Here is a 24,074-nt window from a genome sequence, read left to right as displayed (position 1 = left end):
TGAGCGCCACCATGTGTCAGGCTGTTGAATGGGCTCTGGAGTTTCCCCTGTGCTCTGTTAGGTTCCCCGGGGCAGGCAGGCCAGGGAACAGGGTCACAGCTACAAAGTAGATTCTCTGCCAGAACGCAGTGGGAGAAGTGGCTCTAAAACCAGTAAAGCTCTTTGTTGTCTCAACTCAAGCCTATTGCACCCCAGCTCCTGGCTGCACAGGGCCCCTGGCTTCGCTCCGTCTGCTCATCTCTCAGCTTGAGGGCCGCTGGGCCACACAGTGTCCAGGAGTCATGACCAGCCCCCTGGTCAGATGGAGCCTCCATGGTGGGTGGGGCTATGTCTCAGCCCCCTTGCCTGGGTGGGGGGTGGCGGGGGGCAATGCAGACTACTCTCAATTTCCCAAACAGGCTCTCAGGATAGGAGGGGCCGGGAACTCCCTCAGCCTTGGCTATGCATTGTCTTCTCGCCTGTGGATAGCATGGGGAGCCTGCATGCTCAGTACTGGATTCGCTCGGGGTGAGAGGGGTGAGGGGGGGATCAGCTCTGCCATCCTGCCTCTTGAACACAGCTTCCAGGAGCTGTGGCCAGCCCCTCCCCTTCTTCATCACAGTCAGAATCTCAGGGGCTGGGCCCCAAGAGTCCCCTGCAATCCCCGTGGTGTGAGATCAGAGTAGGGGCTCCCACAAAGTGACCCACAATGCCGGGGAAGGTTGGTGATCACCCCTGGGGCTCCCTTTTCTGGCTGCAGGAAGTGGAGGTGCAGGGGGGACCTCTTGGCTGTGTGCTGCGCTTGCCTGGGGGAGGGGAAATGGGGTTGCTGTGTAGCTGCTTCTCTTACCCCCTAATGCTGTCTGCCTTGGTCTCTGTGGTGCAGGGAGTGCTTCTGCCTCACCCCTGCTTCTAGGTTTCTCTCGGTGGCGTCTTGTTCTTGAATACACGTTAGTTGTTCTCCTGATGGGGAGCAAAGTCAGGAACAGCCTATGTCACCCTCTTGGTGATACCATTTTTATCATTGCTCCTTAAAAGGTTCATGAGCCTTCTTGCACATCAAATGGTTCTTAGACAACAACATTTTAATGATTTCCATGTAAACAAATCAGAAACATATGAATTAAATTTCCCTTAAAATATGCACTTGTAATTAAGGGGAGAAGTGCTTGGCAAAGCGTGTTTTACGATTTATCAAACCCAACATTTGAAAAATAGGGTGAGACATCTGACAAGCCCTAATTCAGCAATCTTGCCCATCCCCTACAGCAGCACACATACTTGGCTTATGAGCAGGGGACCCAAGTCTGCCTCCCCAGACCTCTGCCCTTCCCTGGGCTTCTTAGAAGAACCCATTAGATGGTAGCAGACAGACGGACTCCTTGGGCTCTGTAGTGGGGGTTATGGTTCTCCCTTTCCCTAGGCTTGTTTTCATTTTCAGGGGCTGTGTCCCCCCCTCCCCAATCACACACAGGAGAGCTTTGCAGCCTAGTCTGTCTGACTGGGCACTCTGCTGGGTAAAGTCAAAAAGAGGAAGGGGTGGCCTAGGTCATGTCCTGCAGTTCAACCTTCTCCCACCTCTGCCAGGCAGTCCACCTCTCCCTGCTATCTCCTCCTTTCTGTCCTAAGCCAACATTTGGAGCCTTTGTATTTCTTAGGTCCAAAAATGTTTGCAGGGCTGATATGCAGAAGCTGCATGAGTCAGGAGTCATCCCCCCAGCTCACGCAGGAAACTCAGGTCATTGAAATTATTAGGCCGCGTGTCATGGAGGAAAGAGAAAGAAATGCCAGCCAGAGAGTGGCCAGAGACTAGACTCGAGCAGGTTCTGGGGTCTCACGACAGTGGGGCCCTATGCCCTGGCAGTGCCCAGGGAGACTTAGAGCTTCAGAGGAAGGCTGGTGATGGGGCTCGGGCTGAGGTTCTGAGCCTGAGCAAAAAATTCCTATATCCCGAAGTGGTCAGGAAGTAATTGAGCTGCAGACACAGGGGATCCTGAGGGACCTGGTCTTTTTCTCAGTGCTCATGTCCAGGTAGCCGGACCCCTCAGCAGAAAATCGAGGTCTACACTGTCATGAGCCTTCCTACCTGTAGGACCTAGAGTGAGTCGGATTGTGCTACTCTGACCTTTATTTTTTAAGATTTTATTTATTTATTTATTTATTTATTTATTTATTTATTTATTTGTTTATTTATCTGAGAGAGCATGAGCAGGGAAGAGGGAGGGGCAGAAGAAGAAGATGGAGAAGCAGGCTCCCCACTGAGCAGAGAGCCGGATGGACGCGGGGGCTCGGTCCCAGGACCCTGAGATCACGACCTGAGCCAAAGTCAGACGCTTAATGGACTGAGCCACCCAGATGCCCCTCTGCTCTGACCTTTAGTTTCTTCATCTGAAAAACAGAGGCAAGGACACTGCCTAACCCCTCTCAATGATGCAGAAGTTTAAACCGACTAACTTCTAAAATTCGTGTTTTTCTTTATCCAGCCTAAAACTGCTGAGAAAGAAGCAACTCCCTCTGCCTCTCTTCTCCTGGGTCTAAAAACACTCAGAAGCTACAGGTTTCTTTTCCTCCCCACTAACTGCGCAGCCAAATTACAGTGATTAGTGCTTACTATTATCTCTGGGCGCATTTGTAACCCATCACCTTATCTACCCCACCATATCACCGGGCCTTCTGTCTTGGCAGCAGCGCTGTTACATCACAGTGATGGAGAGGAGGAAGGTGGGGGAGCAAGGTGGGACAAGGAAGTAAGGGGAAAACCCTTAGGTTAGCAGCCCAAAACCCTAAAAACACAGAATCACAGAACACCCGTTTCTGTTCTGCAGCAGCTATGAGAGAAGATAGAAGCAGAGGCTTACCGTCCAAATTCTGGTCTATTTCCAGTTCTTGGGCTCCAAGCACTGGAGAAAAATGGCTCCCATCTACCAGCCCGGGCCCGGCGGTGGCATGGGGTCCAGAGAGGACATGATGAAAATGCCTGGCCGCCCTCCTTCCCCACCATTTTCCAAGCCTTATTCTCCAGCTTTCTTGGAGAGTCTGTGAGCCACCCAATGCCTTTTCAAAAAGTTTCTTTTCCACTTAAATCAGCCAGGATATGTTGTCATTGCTTGTAAATCCCATGGGAACACTGCAGCCAGGCTTGACTTCTCACAGTCCAGGAGGCACGGACACTAGTATCCCTCAGCTCTTCCCCTATCTCCGGAAAAGCCAGTCAGTAAAGAGCATGGTGCTTGGGGCAAAGTGGGGCACCAGGTTGAACCAGCAGAGTCCCCTGCCCTCGGAAAACTCCAAGTGGAAAAGGAAAGGAAAAAAAAAGCATTCAATGCACTTCTGAAACAAAGCAATGCTAGAACAAAGGAATAAACCAAAGTCACATAACAAAAGAGTGAATGAAAGAGGTTTCCTGAGCTGGCTTTTAAGAAGAGCATTTGGGTAAGCAGGAAAGGGGAGGCAGGGATAACAGAAATGGAGAGAAATGGGGTATGAGGGAGGAAAGAGAAGGGTATACTGTGAATGAGAAGAGGGGCTCTCCTCTGGGTGCACAGAGGTGCATGTGGGAATAAAGGGGTAGGTTTCATCACACATATACAAACACGCATGCGTAGATATAGACACACACACACACACACACACATACATAGGTATGTGTACATGTCCATGTATGCGTGTGTGTGTGAATTTTACACCACTTCAGCCCAGGAAGTACTTAAAACAGAATTCAATTTTATCTGAATCCACTGGTGGACCATCGACAGTCCTCATACAAGCACATGCCCCATGCTTTCCTCATCGAGGCAGCGCAGTGGTCCACAGCTCCAGGGGCAGGGGCAGCTAGTCTTCACAGAAGTGTCACAGATGGATGGCCAGATGTCACAGGCTGCACTGAGCAGCCACTCAGCCAACATCTACTGAAGAGGTTTCGTGAAGGAGCTGCTGCATCGGGCACCACAAGGACCCTAAGACACATCTAAGACTCTGGAGTGTGGCTCTTTGAATTCTCATGGTCAGTAGGCCGGCTGGCCCACGTGCCATGAACTCTGAAGCTCCAGCCTTTTGTAGTGCCTACGAGAAAGTCACCTCGAGCGGAGGAAAAGGCTGACCTGGCTGAACAGCCAGCCTGGTTGCAAGGCCCAGCCAAGGAGGCGAAAAGCAGACTACAGAAAACAGGCAGATTTTACCAGCTACATTCAGCTGTGACCAGAAGTTATGCCCAAGAGCACAGAGCACTGCAGCTCCTAGGCAAATATCACACCACTCTGCTATGTACCCACTCTGCTATGTACCCACTCTGCTATGTCCAAGCTGCCCAGAAAGCATACCCGGTATTGGTTTCCTTTGTTGGGGCAAGATTTCTAACCTGGGAATGGCACAGCCAGCCAGCGACCAAGCTCTGAGCACGTGTTCTGAGTACATGTCATCAATAACTAGATCTGAGCTGGTGGGCCCTCTTAACACGAAAGACATTTCTGCGGCTTGAAAAGAAAAAAAAGACTGTTTGAGGCTGGTTTGAATTAGGTGGAATGGAGACAGGAATTTCCCTGAGGTCCCTTCCTCTCTCCCTTGGGCAGCTACTCACTGCTTGGCAGAAACAAGACACAGCCTAGCTGACCATGACTCCACAGCCTAGCTGAGGGAGCACCGAGTCTGGGTAGGGGCGGTAGGCAGGCCCAACAAGGGCTGCTGAGGCTGACTTTAAATATTATTACCCACCTCCATGGCTCAAGCAATCTATTAGGATTCTGCGAGCCTCATAGCCATGATTCTGCAGCCCATGTGACCAATAGCAGTGCTGGTCCCTTATGTGTTGCCGCCATCAAAAGGTACAATTATGCCTTTAAAGCTCAAGGTGCAGTTAAACCTCTATAATGGTGCTAAGGCTGGAGCAACCTTGAAGTAGCTGCCATATTTTAAAAGATCATTCTGAATTGTTTTATGTCTGAAACTGCTCCGTAAAACCTTGTTAATTTTTCATCTTCAGTTGAGAATGCATTTAATGGGGAGAGGATGGCTTTCTTCCAGCCACACTGCACAGAAGGGGCTTTCCTTCCTCGGCTGACAGGATCATCCTGGAGGACTAGGGCAAACTGCACTGGACAAGGTTGAGCTGAGACCTCTGAGGCTTGGGTCCTAAGGGATCTGCCCTAAGGAAGAGTCCAAAGTGAAGATTAGGTCACAGGATACAGTCCAGTCCAGAGCCCACGAGGGACAGTTCAGATTGACATCTCTCTCCTCTGAGAGAGAGAGAGAGAGAAAGACAAATATGTGGCTGCCCACATGAGCACATGGTCAGACTCCCTCCTTGGAGCTCCCACTGCCCCCACTGTCTATAACTGTGGCCAGCAGGTGACACACAAGGCTCTGCTGGTCTCATTACCTATCTGTTCCCCCAAATAAACTGTGGCCCTCTTGAGAGAGGGTCTATGCCTGGTTCACCATGGGGTCCCCGATAACCATCAGAGCAGATAATGGATAGGATGCTGCCTCCTCTGAATTTTAAGGAAAGGTAACAGGTAAAACAGGAAGGGAGACATTAGGTATCCAGCCACAAAAGACAAGCACAAGAGTTTCAGGCAGTGAGTTGGGAATTCTTTAATCACTGACCAAGCTCTTGAAATGGTGACCTAGAATAACTCAGAAATGCAATGTGTTTTCCCGGTATTTCTTTCTTTTCTTTTTTTTTTTTAAGATTTTATTTATTTATTTGAGAGAGAGAGAGAATGAGAGATAGAGAGCACGAGAGGGAAGAGGGTCAGAGGGAGAAGCAGACTCTCCACTGAGCAGGGAGCCCGATGCGGGACTCGATCCCGGGATTCCAGGATCATGACCCGAGCCGAAGGCAGTCGCCCAACCAACTGAGCCACCCAGGCGCCCCTCTGGTATTTCCCAATAACAATGGCAGCTCAGATGCACTGTGACCAACTCTTGTTGCTGAGGCTGGGCACACATCACTCCATAGCCTTGCACTAACCCCAGAAGGAGGGGGTATACTTATCCCTCTCTTACAGAATGGGAAACAAAGCTACCCGGGCAGGGTCACAGAGCCAACAAGGGGAAGAGTGGCGCCCAAACCCAGAGCTCTTCTCTTGACCACCGCACTCTGGATATGATGCTTAAACTGAGTAGAGGGAGGAAACCAGCCCCCAGTGGTTTTTCTGTTGTTGTTGTTGTTGTTGTTGTTTGTATTTATTTTTTTTATTATGTTATGTTAGTCACCATACAGTACATCATTAGTTTTTGATGGAGTGATCCATGACTCATTGTTTTTGTATAACACCCAGTGCTCCGTGCAGTACGTGCCTTCCTTAATACCCATCACCGGGTTTAGCCATCCCCCCACCCCCCTCCCCTCTAGAACCCTCAGTTTGTTTCCTGGAGTCCATAGTCTCTCATGGTTCCTCTCCCCCTCCGATTCCCCCCCTTTATTTTTCCCTTCCTTTTCCTAATGTCCTCCATGCTATTCCTTACTATGACCCAATGTTTTTGAAACCTCAATGGCAGACAATGGGGCAGCATTTTACTTTGAAGATGCCTTGGCTTTCTGATTTATTTTGGGGAGGATGGCTCTTTGTTTACAAGCCTCCCAGGTCTGAAAAAGCGAACAAAATCCTACTCTCTGATGGTAAGGATAAGGAAGGCAACATCCTTCACTTAAACGCATTATTAACATCATCTTGTGAGGTTTAACCCTCACAACCACCCCATGCAGTGGACACAATTATTAACCACATCCTAGATAGGCGGAAACTGCGGTCTAAAGAGACAAGGGGGTGCACCAAAGGGTATAGCCAGTAAGAGATGGAATGCGGGGCCAACCAGAGACAGTCTGAGGCCAGAGCCCCGTCCCTGGCCATGAGAATCCCAACTCTCACGGGCAGATGAGAATTTGGGAGGAAAGAACTGTAGAGTCTACGTGAAGGCTGGATTTGAGTGGATTCTACATTCAAGCCTGAAACAGGGGGCCCCATGGAGGTCCAACTTGCTTTGTACTCTAAGAAAAGACCACAACCGATTCTGCTGGAAACCAGGGGCAGGGGGGCTCCCGAACCCATAAAAGCATTATAAGGAATGGGAGAGAAGAGGGAAAGACTACAGCAGGGGTCAATAAACTACAGCCTGCAGGTCAAACCCAGCCATCTGTTTTGGTAGATAAAAAGTTGTATTGGCACACGGCCATAGCCACTGATTGATGTAGTGTCTAAGGCCGCTTTTGTGCCAGACCTGCAGAGCTGAGGAGTTGCAACAGAGACACTATGGCCCACAAAGACTACATTAGTTAATAGCTGGCCCTTTACAGGAAAGGCTTGCCAGCCTCCGGATTACATGTTAGATTGCTTGATGCGAACACCAGCTGGGGCAGCAGCAAGCCAACTCCAGGTAGCACAGGCACACCTCACCTACCCCCTGATGCTGACACACCCAGCTTGTAATTGTATTTTTCAAAACACTCACTACCGAAAAGCACCCAGTGTCGTCCCTCACACTCCCCGCTCTCCACCCAATAGAAGGAGCGGCAGTGGTGAGTCTTACCTTTGTTGTACATGTTCGTGGGCACTTGGACGTCACTCAGACTGATGTTCACAGGCAAATTATTAAAATGGTCATTTGGGGCTAAGATGAATTCCTTCCCCAGCTCCAAAAAATTCCCATCTTTGTCCCTTTCGTTTATCAGCACAGCATTGAAGTATTCATACTGAAAGAGAAAGTCAAAAAGCGTTACTTGTGGCTTGGGACAGGACGCGGTGAACTCAGACAGCCCTGGGCACACGCTGCGGGCCGTCCCCTGCATGCGTGGATCCTGCTTTAGTCATGCAATCTCCTTTAGTCTCCCCTGTCGTCTGTGGCTGCTTCTGCACAGGTGTGACAGCACTAGATAAAAAATTCTCAATGTCATTAAATATTCTTCGAAACCTTAATGTAAGGAGCTACACAGTACTTCCTTATATGCCTAGAGAAAACTGCCCTAAAGATATTTTAATTCTTTAAATTTTGAAGACAAACCCTGCCCTTATGCAGCCTACATTTAGGCTGAAGGGGACTGGAAGTCAACAAAAAACAAGTTAAATCTATAATATGTCTCATAGCCATACTTGCTAGGGAAAATAGCAAAGTCGGGTAAGGTGGGGAGAGCAGCAGCAGAAGGGCTGTGTTTATATTCAGTGCTCAGGGCAGGTCTCAGTGCTGTGGGGACACTCACGCAGAGACTGAAGGACAGGAGGAACAAGTTGTGTGGGCATCTGGGGGGAAGCACCCCAGGCAGTGGAGACAACATAGGCAACGGGCCTTGGATGGGAGCTTGCTGCCACGTGGCACAAATGGCTCTCATCATCATCCTAGTCATTGTCACTATCATCATCATCTAACATACACAGAATGCTTACTTTGTGCCAGACATTATTCTAAGTGCTTTCTTATTTATTTATTTATTTATTTATTTATTGGGAGGGGCAGGGGGAGAGGGAGAGAGAGAAACCTAAGCAGGCTCCATCCTCAGCACAGAGCCCAACACAGCACTTGACCTCACAACCCTGAGGTCATGACCTAAGCAGAAATCAAGAGTCAGATGCTTAAGCAACTGAGCCACCCAGGTGCCCCCTAAGTGCTTTTCATGTGCTCATTCAATTCTCCTAACAATTCTATGGGGTAGGTTTTGTGAGTATTCCCACGTCACCAATGAAGAAACTGAGGTAGAAAGAACTGATGTACCCTGTGAAAGATCACACAGCTGATGAGCAGAGCCAGAATTCAAACAAAGGCAGTCTACTTCCAGAGTCTGCGCTCTTATCTACTGAGCAGTATTCCAAGATGGCAAGTATGGTTGGAATTAGCAGACTGAGAATTTAAAACAACTATGATTAATATGCTCAAGGCACTAATAGAAAAAGTGGAAAACAAGTAAGAACAGATGGATAATATAAGCAGAGAGATGGATATTCTAAGAAAGAATCAAAAGGAAATGCAAGAAATCAAAAACACTGTAACAGAAATGAGGAATGCCTTTGATGGCTCATCAGCAGACTGGACACCGCCAAGGAGATAATGAGTGAGGCTGAAGATATGTCAAAAGACACTTTCCAATCTGAAAAGCAAAGAAAAAAAAGGGAACAGAACATTCAAGAACTGTGGTACAATTACAAAAAGTGTAACAGATATGTAATGGGATTACCAGAAGGAGAAGAAAGAAAGGGACAGAAGAAATATTTGAAGCAATAAAGGCTAAGAATTTTCCAAAATTAATGACAAACACCAAACCACAGATCCAAAAAGCTCAGAAACCATGAAGTACAGGAATATAAAGAAATGTACACCTAGGCATATAATATCAAACTGCAAAAAGAACAAAGACCAAAAGAAAATCTTGAAAAAGCCAGAGAGGGGGAGAAAATCTTAGAAGAACAAAGATAAAGATTACATCGTATTTCTCTTCAGAAACCATGTGAGCAAGAAGGCAGTGGAGGAGAATACTTAGTGTTCGGAGAAAAGGCCCACCAAACTAGAATTCTGTATCCAGCAAAATTGTCTTTCAAAAGTGAAAGAGATATAAATACCTTTTTAGACAAACATAATTTGAAGAAATTTCGGGGGAGTAGACTTGCCTTGCAAAAAATGTTACGAGTTCTTTAAGAAAACGAAAATGTTATAGGTCAGAAACTCTGATCTACATAAAGAAGACTATTGCAGTAGGAATAAATGAAAGTGAAATAAAATAATCATTTTTTATCCTTTTTTAATTAGTTTCAGAGGTAGAATTTAATGATTCATCAGCTGCATATAACCCCCAGTGCTCATTACATCAAGTGCCCTCCTTAATTAATGCCCATCACCCAATAATCCCTTCCCCACCAACCTCTCCTCCAGCAATTCTGTTTATTTCCTAAAGTTCATGTCTCTTCTTGTTTGCCTCCCTCTCAATTTTCATCTTATTTTATTTTTCCTTCCCTATGTTCATTTGTTTTGTTTCTTAAATTCCACATATGAGTGAAATCATATGGTATTCTTTTTCTGATTGATTTATTTCGCTTAGCATAATACTGTCTAGTTCCATCCATGTCATTGCAAATGGCAGGATTTCATCCTTTTGATGGCTGAGCAATCCATTGTGTATCTATATACTTCTTCTTTATCCATTCATCTGTCGATGGACATCTGGGTTCTTTCCATATTTTGGCTATTGTGGACATTGCTGCTATAAACTTTGGAGTGCATGTACCCCTTCGAATCACTATGTTTGTATCTTTTGGATAAATACCTAGTAGTACAATTGCTAGGTCATAGGGTAGCTCTTTTTTTTTAACTTTTTGAGGAACCTCCATACTATTTTCCAGAGTGGCTGCACCAGCTTGCATTCCCACAAACAGTGTAAGAGCATTCCCCTTTCTCCACGTCCTTATATCAGATAAACTAGATTTTAAACCAAAGACTGTAATAAGAGATGAAGAAGGACACTATATTATAATAAAAGGATCTATCCAACAAGAAGATCTAACAATTGTAAATATTTATGCCCCTAACTTGGGAGCAGCCAAATATATAAACCAATTAATAACAAAATTTAAGAAACACATTGATAATGATACAATAATAGTAGGGGACTTTAACACCCCACTCACAGCAATGGACAGATGATCTAAGCAGAAGATCAACAAGGAAATAAAGGCTTTGAATGACACAGTGGACCAGATGGAATTAAAGCACTTCATCCTAAAGCAACAGAATACACATTCTTCTTGAGTGCACATGGAACATTCTCCAGAATAGATCACATACTCAGTCACAAATCAGGTCTCAACCAGTACAAAAAGACTGAGATTATACCATGCATATTTTCAGACCACAATGCTTTAAAAGTTGAAATCAATCACAAGAGAAAATGTGGAAGAAACACAAATACGTGGAGGTTAAAGAGCATCCTATTAAGAATGAATGGGTCAACCAGGAAATTAAAGAAGAATTTTAAAAATTCATGGAAGCAAATGAAAATGAAAACATAACTGTTCAAAACCTTTGGGATGCAGCAAAGATGGTCCTATGAGGGAAGTATATAGCAAACAGGCCTTTCTCAGGAAACAAGAAACATCTCAAATACACAATCTAACCTTACACCTAAAGGAGTTGGAAAAAGAACAGCAAATAAAGCTTAAATCTAGCAGAAGAGAAATAATAAAGATTAGAGCAGAAATCAATGATATAGAAATCATTTTCTTATTCTTAACTGACCTAACAGATAAGTTCATTCAAAATAATAATACAAATTGTTGGGTGATTATAGTTTACGGATAAGTGAAATGAATTACAGCAGTGTTGGAACAAGAATGAGGAACTTGGAATACTGTTAAAAGCTACCTATAGTACCCATGAAGTGGTACAGGGCTATTTGAAAGTGGACTTGAATTAGTTGTAAATGTATATATTGTGAACTATGAGGCAACCACTAAAATAATACTCAAAGGAAGTATAATTCATATGCTAAGAAAGAAGAAAAAATTAATTCATGTAAGATGATCAATTAAATCCAGAGAAGGCAAAAAAAGAGTAAAAGACAGACAGAAAGGAAGGAAGGAAGGAAGGAAGGAAGGAAGGAAGGAAGAGAGAGAGAGAGAGAGACAAGATCAACAAATAGAAAACAGGTACAAATATGGTAATATTAATCCAACTATATTGATAATCACTTTAAATGTGAATGGTCTAAATACACTAATTAAAAAGCAGAAACTGTAAGAGTAGATGAAAAAACAAGACACTACTATATGTTTTCTACAAAGAACTCACTGTATATATAAAGAACAGACAGATTAGAAGAGACAAAGAAAGACATACCATGCTAACACTAATCTAAAGAAAGTCAGAGTAGACATATTAATTTCAGACAAAGCAGACTTCAAAGCAAGGAAATTTATTAGGGAAAAAGATGGGCATGACATAATGATAAAAGGGTCAGTTCTCCAGGAAGACATAACAATTCTTAACATGTATACACTAACAACAGAGTGTTAAAATATGTAAGGTAAAAACTGATAGAACTACAAAGAGAAATAAATGAATTCACTATTGTAGTTGAATACTTCAATACCCCTCTATCACTAACTGACAAATCCAGTAAGCAGAAAATTGGGGAAAATATAGTTAAACTGAATAGCCCCATCAATGAGATCTAATTGACATGTATAGAATACTTCATCCAGTAACAATAGAATATACATTCTTCTTAAGCTCACATGGAACAAACAGCAATAGATCATGTTCTGGGTCATAAAGCACACTTTAACAAATTTGAAAAAAAAAGTAGGAATCACACAATTTCTGTTTCTGTATTATACCGGAATTAAACTAGACAGCAATAACAGAAGGATAACTGGACAAATCCCAAGATATTTGGAGATCAAAGAACGTACTTCTAAATAACAACATAGGTCAAAACAGAACTCTTGAGAAATTATAAACTAAATAAAAATTAAGTGCTCGCTTCGGCAGCACATATACTAAATAAAAATTAAAATACAACTTACTAAATCTGTGAGATGCAGCAAAAGCAGAGCTTAGAAGAAAGTTTATACATTGAACACATATATTAGAAAAGGAAAATAATTAATCATCTAAGCCTATACTTTAGAAAGCTAGAAAAAGAGGAGCAAATTAAATCCAAAATAACCAGAAGAAAAATAAAACTTTTATTTGCAGAGCAGAAGTCAATGAAATTGAAAACAGGAAATCAATAGAGAAAATGAATGAAACCAAAGTTGGTTATTGGAAAAGATTCCTTACAGTGAAAAGATATAAAGCAAAATCAGCCAAGAGACCACATGGGATAAAGTCCCCAGGAATCCAGATTCAGATTTCTAAGAGTTATCTTCTGGTGCAATCACATAAGATGCATTAATTCTTCTAGCAATGAGCTGTGACAACACATGTGAAATGCTGCCCACCAGGAGGCTTGATAAAGACACAGTGCTAAGGACATTTATTGGGGGGTGGTCATGTGACAACACCAACGTAACCTCATTGAATTTATAGAATTCTACACCTAACAATTGCAGAGTACACATTCTTTTCCAGATCACACACTAGGCTACCAAACAAATCTCAATAAGTTTAAAATGATTGAAACCCACATAGAATGTTCTCTGATAACAATGGCTAATTTTAGATGTCAATATATGATAATGATATGAAAAATATCAATGATATCTAAGAAAAGATGGTATCCAGAAAAACCCCAAAGATTTGGAAATTAAACAGCACACTACTTCATAATACATGTGTCAAGGAAGAAAATGACATGAGAAATTAGAAATTATTGTGAAATGGATTGTAATGAAAAAAAAATCAATATTTGCCAGATGTAGCTAAAACCGAGTTTAGAGAGGGTGCCTGGGTGGCTCAGTCATTAAGCATCTGCCTTTGGCTCAGGTCATGATCCCAGGGTCCTGGAATCGAGCCTCGCTTTGGGCTCCCTACTCAGCAGGAAGCCTGCTTCTCCCTCTCCCACTCCCCCTGCTTGTGTTCCCTCTCTCGCTGTGTCTCTCTCTCTCTCTCTCTGTCAAATAAATAAATAAAATCTTAAAAATAAAAATAAAAATGAAACCTAGTTTAGAGAAAAATTTACAGATTTAAAAGCTTATAATAGAAAAGAAGAAAACTTTGAGATGAACAGTTTAAGATACTCCTGTAAGTAAACAAACTGAGGGTTGCTGGAGTGGTGGGGGGGTGGGAGGGATGGGGTAGCTGGGTGATAGACATTGGGGAGGGTATGTGCTATGGTGAGTGCTGTGAATTGTGCAAGACTGTTGAATCACAGATCTGTACTTCTGAAACAAATAATGCAATATATGTTAAGAAAAAAAAGAAGAAGAAGAAGATAGCAGGAGGGGAAAAATGAAGGGGAGTAAGTCGGAGGGGGAGACGAACCATGAGAGACGATGGACTCTGAAAAACAAACTGAGGGTTCTAGAGGGGAGGGGGATGGGGGTTGGGTTAGCCTGGTGATGGGTATTAAAGAGGGCATGTTCTGCATGGAGCACTGGGTTTTATGCACAAACAATGAATCATGGAACACTACATCAAAAACTAATGATGTACTGTATGGTGATTAAGATAACAATAAAAAATTTAAAGAAAAAAAAGATACTCCTGTAAAAAGATAGAAAAAGAAGAGGAAATGAAACTCAATGTTTAAAGAAGGAATGAAATAATAGAGATAAAAGCAGAAACCATAAAAATAGAAAAAAATAATGGGGAAAAAATCAATGATATCAAAATTTGGTCCTTTAAAATGACGAATGAAATTTTAAAACCCTAGCTAGATTGATGAAGAAAAATGTAAGAAAGTACAAAATACTAGTATCAGGAATAAAAGAAAAAACGGCATTATAGATCCTACAGATAATTAAAGGATAAGGAAATATTACAAACAACTTGATGCTAATATTTGATAACTTGAGTTAAAAGCCAATTCCTTGAAAAACAGAAACTACCAAAATGGACACAAGAAGAAATATAAAATATGACTGGCTCTATATATACACATAAAATTGACTTCACAATTACTAGCCATGCTAAAACAAAGAGCTCTAGGCTCAGAGGCCTTAAATGATGAATTCTATCAAATATATAAGGAAAAAATAGAACTATCTTATAGGAACTCAGAAAATTAGAGAAGGGGCTATTTCCCAACTTATGTAATGAGGGTAACATAACTCTGAATCCAAATCAGACATGAAAATTTTAAAAATTATATTACAGGGACACCTGGGTGGCTCAGTCAGTTAAGTGTCTGCCTTCAGCTCAGGTCATGATCCCAGGGCCCTGGGATTGGGCCCTATGTCCAGCTCCCTGATCAGTGGGGAGTCTGTTTCTCCCTTTCTCTCTGCCCTTGCCCTCCACTCGTGTTCTCTCACTCTCTCTCTCTTTCTCAAACAAATGCAATCTTTAAAAATATATATGTTATACACCAATATCTCTCATTAACCTAGAGGCAAAAATGCTAATACAATATTGAATTAAATCCAACTATAATTAAAAGGACAATACATCATGACTAAATTATACTTATCCTAGGAATTCAAGGTTGGTTTATTTGAAAAATCAATGAACACAGTTCACCACATTAAAAGAATAAAGAAGGAAAAAAAATCACATTACCAAATCAATGCAGAAAAAACATTTGAAAGAATTGAACTTCTGTTCATCATAAAAGCTTATAGGAAATTTGACATAGCATATAATGTCCTCAATCTAATAAAGAGCACCTTACAAAAAACCTATAGCTAATATTATATTTATTATGAAACACTGAATATTTTTTCCCTAAGATCAAGAACAAGGCAAGGATGGGTTACTAATTCTATGCAACATTGTACTGGTGGTCCTGGCAATTGGAGTAAGATGAATGAATGAATGAATGAATGAATGCTTTAGGAATTGGAAAGGAAAAAAACTGTCTTCATTTGCAGACAATATGATTGTCTATATTGGAAAACCCTAAGGAATCCACATAATCTACTACAACTAGTGAGTTTAGCAAGGTCACAGGATATAAGATCAACATACAAAAATCAACTGTATTTCAATAGATTAACAGAGAACAACTGGAAATTGAAATTGAAAGAACAATAACATTTACAATAGTATAAAAAACATAAAATACTTAAGTATAAATTTTTAAAATTATGTGTGATACCTGTATACTAAAACCTACAAAATATTGTGAGAAATTGTAAAAGGTTTACATAGATGAAAAGAAATGCCTTATTTAAGAATTAGAGAACCAATTCTTCCCAAATTGATCTAAAAATTCAATGAAATCCCAATCAAAATCTCAGTGGGCTTTGTCTAGGAGGTGCCAGGTTAATTATATATTTTATATAGAAATGAAAGGGATCTAGAATTTCAAAAACAATTTTGAAAAAGAAGAAAAAAGTCCAAGGAGTCGCATTTCCTGATTTTAAGTCTTACTATAAATGTAATTAATCAAAACAGTGCAGTATTGGCATTAGAATAGACAAACAGATCAATGGAGCACAGAGAGTCCAGAAATAAAGCAATACACATAGAGTAAACTGAGCTTCAGTAAAGGTGTCTACATAATTAAATGGGGAAAATATTTTCAACAAATTTTGCTGGAACAAATGACTAACCATATGAAAACGACATCCTTACCCCTAATTCACAACACAGACATATTAATTCAAGATGGATGAGAGTTCGATGTAAAAGCTAAACCTGTAATACTTCTCAAAAAAAAATGATAAATATCTTTGTAGCCTTCAGGTAGGCAACGATTTCTTAGGACATACAAAGCACTTATAATTTTAAAAAACTGATAATTTAGACTTTAAAAAACTCAAAAATCTTAATCATTAAATTCACTATTATTAAAGCAAATAGAAAACCCATTATTGAGGAAAAACAATTCATAGTATACATCTGACAAATGACTTATACACAGAATATGTAAAGAACTCCTATAACTCAAAACATCAATGAAAATAGAAGGCAATTGGGGCACCTGGGTAGCTCAGTCTGTTAAATGTCTGACTCTTGATTTCTGTTCAGGCCATGATCTCAGGGTTGTGAGATCAAGCCCCATGTTGGGCTCCACGCTGAGCATGGAGCCTGCTTAAGATTCTCTCTCTCCCCCTTTCACTGCCCCTCCCCCCCCCTCTCTCTCTCTCCCCCCCTCTAAAAAAAAAAAAAAAAAAAAGGGAAAAAGAAAATATAAGGCAAAAGATTGAACACCTTCCAAAGGAAGGTATTTGATGACTAATACACAAGCCAAAGAATGTTCAACATGATTAGTCATCAGGAAATGCAAACTAAAACTCCAACCAGATGCAATTTTACGTTCACTAGCATAACTAACATTAAAATTTCTGAAAATACTAAATGTTTGCAAGAATGTGGAGTAAGTAGAAATCCTATACATTACTCAAGGAAATATAAAAAACTTTGGAAAACCATTTTGCCATTTCTTGTAAAGTTAAACATGTATCTACCCTATGATCCAATAATTCCACCCTTAGGTATCTATCCAATGGAAACATAGCCACAAAATGAATGGAAACCCCATTCATAATAGCCAAAAACTAGAAGCCAAGTGTCCATCAACAGATGAAAGGATAAATAAATCTGTGATATATTTATATAGTGGATTATTACTCAGGAACAAAATACTGATACACTCAAAATATGGATGGATTTCACAAACATTTTGAGTGAAACAAGCCAGAAACAAAAAAATGAACATATTGTGATCCCATTTATATGAAGTTCTAAACAAGCAAAATTATTATTCAATAGTGAAAGCAATCATGGGTTGCTTCTCTGAGGGGAGGGGGGATCCATTTCAAAGAGACTTAAGAGAACATTCTGGGTTGCTAGAAATGTTCTATTATCTTGATGAGGTACGGGTTACTCAGGTACATTCATTTGTCAGTACTCATTGAATTGTTCACTAAAGAACTGTGCATTTTACTACATAAAAATTTGTTTCAATAAAAAAAATTTGTCACAAAAGACTTCAATGTTTTTAAATTATTGAATCAAAAACTTCACAGAAACAAAACTCAGTTTAATAAATTCCACCCACACTTTTTTAAAACATAATTTATTACAATATGGCACCCCAAAACAAAAGAAATCACATCTTTCTGCTGAAACATGAACCAAGGGAATGCCCTACTAGGCAGAGATACCTTGACCAGCCCATGAACTGGTCAAGGGGGGGATGGCCCCTTCTTCTGAAAGGCTCTGCTTTGCAGGAACACATCACTGGGGATTCTTCCCACAGCTCCAAGTTAACTGAAGTCTCAACCTTCCACAGACCCAAGTGCTTCACATAATATTATGATGCTTGTAAAAATGGAAGCCTTCAATCCCATTGTTTCATTATAACTGAATGCTAAATTAATACACAAAGCCTCAGCCAGCTTGGTGAAGGCCAGTACAATCACGGTTCACCTATGGGCTCTCTGGAGGCAACTTCTAAACTGCCATTTAATTGAATAATTCTCATAGACCAGAATGCAAATGACGGAAGGATGAAAGCACAGGCAGGATTGCGCTCAAGGATGCTCAGTATTCACCACGGATGACTGGGAGTTCTGTGCCTCCTCCCCAAATCCATTTGTCCATTCTGTATTGATTTTGAAAAGGCTGACTCAGTGCAAACAAGAAGAATCATTTCTTGGTCCTTGGAATTCATTGCTATAATGATGGGGCTCAGTGGCTTTGTCTATATGATCAAGGAAAAGATATATTACTCCATCTCAGTATTTCTGAATCCCTGTCACCCATGGGGTCAGAGTAAATTAATTCTTTTGTGAGTAAATCTGATAAGCTACTAAGTGTGACGGGGCACAAAGGACACTACACCAGGGTACAAAATGTGGCAAAATATACCAGGGGCAAAATGGCAGGTGCACTGTTGCCCAGAACCTAGCATGCAGGAGCTCAGAATGCAGTGATCCAATGAGTAAGTGTCTAAAAGTGAGTCAATAAGGCAGGGATAGGCGCAGGCATGCTTTTTTATGTAAAGGGTCAGATGGTAAGTATTTTAGGCTTTGTGAGCTATGGAGTCTTTACCACATCTCAACTTTGCTGTTGTAACATGACAGTGGCCACAGACAATACATAAAAGAATGAGCCCGGCTGTGCTCCATTCCAACTTTATTTACCAAAACTTTACACAATTACAAAAAAGATCTGGCCTGCGGGCTGTAGTTTGCCAACCCCTGCAGTAGGGTGTTATGAGATTTTCGAAAGAAAAAAATAAAATTTTCCATAGTAAATAAATAAAAATAAGATTTTCGAAATACAAAATTTCTGGCTGGAATAAATCAAGTGTTTCTCTCACAAAATTTTGGAGCACAGTATTGAACAAGAACAAAGTTGGAGGACTGATGCTACCCAACTTCAAGGCTTTCTATAAAACAACAGTAATCAAGACAGCACAGTATTGGCGAAAGAACAGACAAACAGATCAATAGAACAGATTAGAGAGCCCAGAAATAGACCCACATAAATACAGTCAACTGATCTTTGACAAAGGAGCAAATATAGTCTCTTCAACAAATAGTGCTGGAATAACTGGATATCCACATGCAAAAAAAATCAATCTATACACAGATCTTCTACCCTTCACAAAAATTACCTCAAAATGGATTAGAGACCTAAATATAAAATGCAAAACTACAAAACTCCTAGAAGGTAACTCAGGAGAAAACTAGATGACCCTGGGTTTGATGATGCTTTTTTAGGTACAACGTCAAAGACACGATCCATGAAAAAAATAACTGATAAACTGGACCTCATTAAAATTAAAAACTTTTGCTCTGTGAAAGACAACGTCAATATGATGAGAAGACAAAGCACAGGAGGGAAGAAACATTTGCAAAAGACACATGTAATAAAGGACTGTTATCCAAAATATACCAAAAACTCTTTAAAACTCAACAATAAGAAAACTAACAACTGGATTTAAAAAATGGGATAACAGGGATACCTTAAGGGATACCTTAACAGAGACCTCCACATAAGATATATACAGATGGCAAGAAAGCATGTGGAAAGATGCTCTACATCATATGTCATCAGAGAAATGCAAAAGAAAACAACGAGATACTACAAATGCCTAGTACAGTGGCCAGAATGCAGAACCTTGACAACACCAAATGCTGACAAGGATGTGAAGCAGCAGACACCCTCTAACGTTACTGATGGGAACGCAAAATGCAAGAGCCACTGTGCAAGACAGTTCGGTGGTTTGGTTTTTTGTTTTACAAAACTAAACATACTCTTACCGTGTGATCCAACAACCCTGCTCTTTGGCATTTACCCGAAAGAAATGACAACTTATATCCACATAAAACCTGCACATGGATGTTTATAGCAGCTTGATTCATAATTGCCAAAACTTGGAAACAACCAAGACGTCCTTCGGTTGGTGAACAATTAAACCGTGATATGTCCAAACAACGGAATATTATTCAGCACTAAGAAGAAATGAGCTATCGAGCCACGAAAAGACCAGAAGGAACCTCAGTGCAGATTACAGAGTGAAAGAAGCCAATCTGAGAAGGCTAATTACTGTATAATTCCAACCATATGACATACTGGAAAAGGCAAAACTCTGGAGGTGGTAAAGAGATAAATGGTTGCCAAAGATAGGGGCGAGAGGGATGGATAAGTAGAGCATGGAGGTTTCTAAAGACACCAGAAGTGGTCTATAGGATATTATAATGATAACTGCATATCATTATACATGTGTCCAAACCCAGAGAATGAAAGGCACCAAGAGTGAGCCCTAAGATAAACTACGGGCTCTGGGTGATTAGGTGTCCCTGAAGGTTCATCATTGGTAAAAGGCGCCATCCTGATGGCAGATGCTGGTAGCACAGGAGACTATGCACATACAGGAATGAGTGCAAAATCTCTGTACTTTCCTCTCAATTTTACATAAACCTAAAACTGCTCTAAAAAAATTTTTTTCAAACAAGTTTTTGAGTACCATCTCCCTCTATATGTATAACTCATGTGCACTACCTACCAATTATTATACTAACATGTGCACATTATCAAACAAACTACAAAAATAATAATAAAAGCAAATAGGAACCTACACAGCAGCATTTCCAAATTATGACCTGTGCAACATAAAGCCACTCCATGGATTATTCGTAAGGGATCTTTTTTTAATGTGGGCCGTGGTGAGCAAAGTTTGGGAAACATCAAAGTTTGGGGTTTAAGGAAGGGCAAAGAGATTTCTTCATTTTGGGACTTCTCAGGGCCTTTAACTCATTCTGAGAGTATACTACATGCACTTTGAATATCTGGGGTGAGAGGTGTCATAGGCACCAGTCCTCAAATACAGCTGATCAGGGACATGTCCTTCTCAGCATTTACCAGGGGGACCCTTTATAAGTCCTCGTGTGATGTTTTCTTAATACAGCTCCACCTCCCCATGGGACTACTTCTGCAACCACAGGAACCTGTGTTTGCTTACCACTGTATCCCCAGCACCTAGCACCTGTAGGCTGAATAACAGCTCAAATGGCCAAGATCAAAATCCATGTGGTCACCAGGTGTTCCACTAGAGGTACATTCCTAACACTCGTCTTAGCACTTAGCTCTTCCAGGCCATGTGGTTCCAGGGAATGTCCTCAGTAGGTTAAGACGATCACACTGTAAGCAGTGTCTCCCATGGCCTGGGGAAAGGGAAGCTATAGAAGGCCAAGGTCATGTTGTTGCACAACCCATGTCATAGATTCAGACAGAGGGGACTCCAGAAGGGGCTGGAATTGCTGGTCTGTGCTAGTCGCCATAAGATGAAGAAGACAAGGCAGGAGCTCTGTGATAACCCAACCCTGCAGCTTTCCCCAAGGGCTATCTGGGCATTCCCCTTCCCCCACCCCCCCAGCCCTGCTGGCAGAGTCCTTCTCCTTCAATGTCACTGTCACAGAATATGTCCATTTCAGTTCTGAGATCAGTGCTGCCAGGGAAAATACTTCAATGCTCTACGCCTCTGTCAGCTGTAGAATCCAACAGCTTGGGCCATCTCATTGATTCAACCGGATTCCAGGAGCCATGTAGAGTGAACTTTCAACAGGAACGGTCATGAGATGGCAAAAAGGCTTCAGTCTGTGTGAGCTCTCTGACCGGTTGGTGGTGACTGCCTGTATGTATGGAGAAGGCTTTTGAGGCTGTATCTCAACCCAAGGACCATATGCTTTCTCAGTAATGGTGGCCCAGCCTCCCCCACACCACCCACATCCTCGAAAACTCATCACTTCCTAGTTGAGAGGTTGGCAAACTATTTCTGTAAAGAGCCAGATAGTAAATATTTTAGGTTTTGCAGGCCAGAGAGTCTCTGTCACAACATGCAATTCTGCTGTTTCAGCAAAAGTAGCCAACTGTGATACATAAACAAATGGGTGTGGCTGTGTTCCAATAAAACTTTATTTACAAAAACAGGCAGCTGACAGGACATGCAGTGTTCTGAACCCTGCCGTGGTTCCCTCTTTACTCTTTTCAGGTGAAGGGCACCTCATCTCCTAGTCAAGATGTCCTACAGCAGTGCCTTTCAACTCCAACTGGGGAGCTTTGCAACATCCAGATGTCTAAGCCAAACATCAGAGCAATTACATCCGAATCCCAAGGCGGTATTTTTTTTTCAGTCTCTCCCAAGTGATCGCAATGTGGGGCCCAGGCTGCGACACACTCTTTCCAAGGGTGACTTCCGCTTCCCCTTCCTACGGGGTAAGTTGCATAACAGAAGGACAAGGCCCCACCACAGAGGGTCTGCTTCATGGGCGGGAAATATCTGCTCCACACATTTTGGCTCTAATTAAATCCTGCCCGTATGGTTCTCCAGTTGTTTCCTATGTGTGTGTGCTGTCGAACCAACCAACACTGAACTCCCTGGGATCTGGGCCTATGCCTCTCTCACCTACTTGCCACTGATCCTGAGGATGACTCCAACTGGGAAAATCCAGCCTACGGGTTGGGCCCAAAACACGTGGTCAAGCAAAGCAAGTACCCACATAGGAAGTTTCTGGATTAGCCCAGGGTTCTCCAGAGAAACAGAACCAATAGAGAAAGGGAGATACTGATTTATTGAAGGAATTGGCTCATCTGACTGTGGAGAGTAGCAAATCCAAAATCTATAGGATCAGGTAGTGCAGTCTTGAGTCTAGCTTCCAGAGGGCGGGTCAGGCAGGTTGGAAACTCAGGCAGGGTTTTCATGTTGCAATATTGAGGCAGAATTGCTTCTTCCTCACGGAATCTGTCTTTGCTCCTTGAGGTTTTCAGCTGATTGGATAAGGTACCCCTGGTTAGGGAGGGTCATCTGTTGACCAAACAAACAGCTGGGTACCATGGCCTATCCAAGCTGATACACAAAATTAACTGTCACAGTGACTATCCCCTCACAATGGACTGTGGCAGTTGCCTATCACCTGGGCCCCCAACCAACTCCTTGTCTCCTGCCATCCATCCAGACAGCAGCCAGTGACTACGGAGAAATGTGAATCAGACTACATCACTCTCCAGGGGTTTCCTGACACCCTCACAATAAGCCCTTCCCCCAGGCTTTGAAAGCCTCTGTGGTCCAGCTGCTGCCCCCCTTGCCCACCTGGTCTCCTGCATTGAATAGCCTCTCACCCCACTCTTGCCACACTGCCCTCTTGCTACTGTTGGAACAACAGACTTGTTTCCACAGAAGGCTTTTGCCCCAGTCTCCCCGCCTTCTGGGCAGGGAGAAGCAATGCCCTGGGATTCCCTGAGGCAGTCCCTCCTCTCAGTCTTTATAATAAACTCTGCTGAGCTCACTTGAGTGGGTTTCTGTTACTTGCAAGCACTGAGTGCTAACTGGTACACTCATCACATCCTGCTGATGAGGAACCTCCAAGAACCTATCAGGAAGACTTGCCTCAGCACCCTCCAGCCTGGACGGGTCCCTGTCCTGTGCACATTCCCCCCCTGGCCCAATCATCCCCGTCTCTCCCTACCTGATCTTTATGTGCCTCAACTCCCTCACCTATAAAGGGAGGAAACTATGAACTCCTTCACAGCTGCACATCAAGCTCCTCTCACAGGTGAGAACTAAATCAAAGGCCGCCGTGGTTAAGGTTCAGGGCTCTCCCACTCCCCGGCCGCCTTTCTCCCTCCTGGTTACCCTGCCTGCTCTGCTCTCCTCTCCCAACTCAGGAAATCAGTGGGGTTTTTGGCTCTTTCCTTCACAGTATCTGCTCCTGTTCTTCCTCTGGAAGCCCTTAGAGGGTTTGTTTGGGGAGGGAAGCCCCCTAAGGGCATGCAGGCACTCATGCATCCCGGAGTTTCAGGAACCTCTATCCTTCCCAGAGACAGGGCACCTTTCTTATCCTCACATCCCCGGCACCAAGCACAGTGCCTGGACGTCCTAGGTCAGGTGGTGGGACGAATGAATGGATACAATACTCCTTCTCTGCACCACTTACATTTTCATGTTTCACTACCCATTGGGAAGACCCTTCCCACTCACCGCCTGGAGCTTAGTTCCCAGCCAGGGGAGCGATCTGGGTGGGCCTCCTGATTCCCATCCCAAGGACCCCCTGCCTGGATTTCAA

General features: G+C 42.5%; 1 protein-coding gene across 1 annotated transcript in view; it reads right to left on the bottom strand.

Moving 5' to 3' along the window:
* Window positions 1–24,074, bottom strand: part of CACNA2D3 (calcium voltage-gated channel auxiliary subunit alpha2delta 3) — an 876,446-nt gene that overhangs the window by 528,740 nt on the left and 323,632 nt on the right. Inside the window, exon 5 of the mRNA XM_025885299.2 lies at window positions 7,507–7,669. Within this exon, the coding sequence (XP_025741084.1) occupies window positions 7,507–7,669 (163 nt within the window). The remainder of the gene's footprint in view (window positions 1–7,506; window positions 7,670–24,074) is intronic.

Source organism: Callorhinus ursinus, unplaced genomic scaffold (assembly GCF_003265705.2).
Source record: "Callorhinus ursinus isolate GAN/ISIS: 27379988/994484 unplaced genomic scaffold, GSC_fseal_2.0 scaffold15, whole genome shotgun sequence".
NCBI lineage: Eukaryota > Metazoa > Chordata > Mammalia > Carnivora > Otariidae > Callorhinus > Callorhinus ursinus.
Note: the sequence above shows the minus strand (reverse complement) of the source record. Positions and strands in the feature narration are given on the sequence as shown.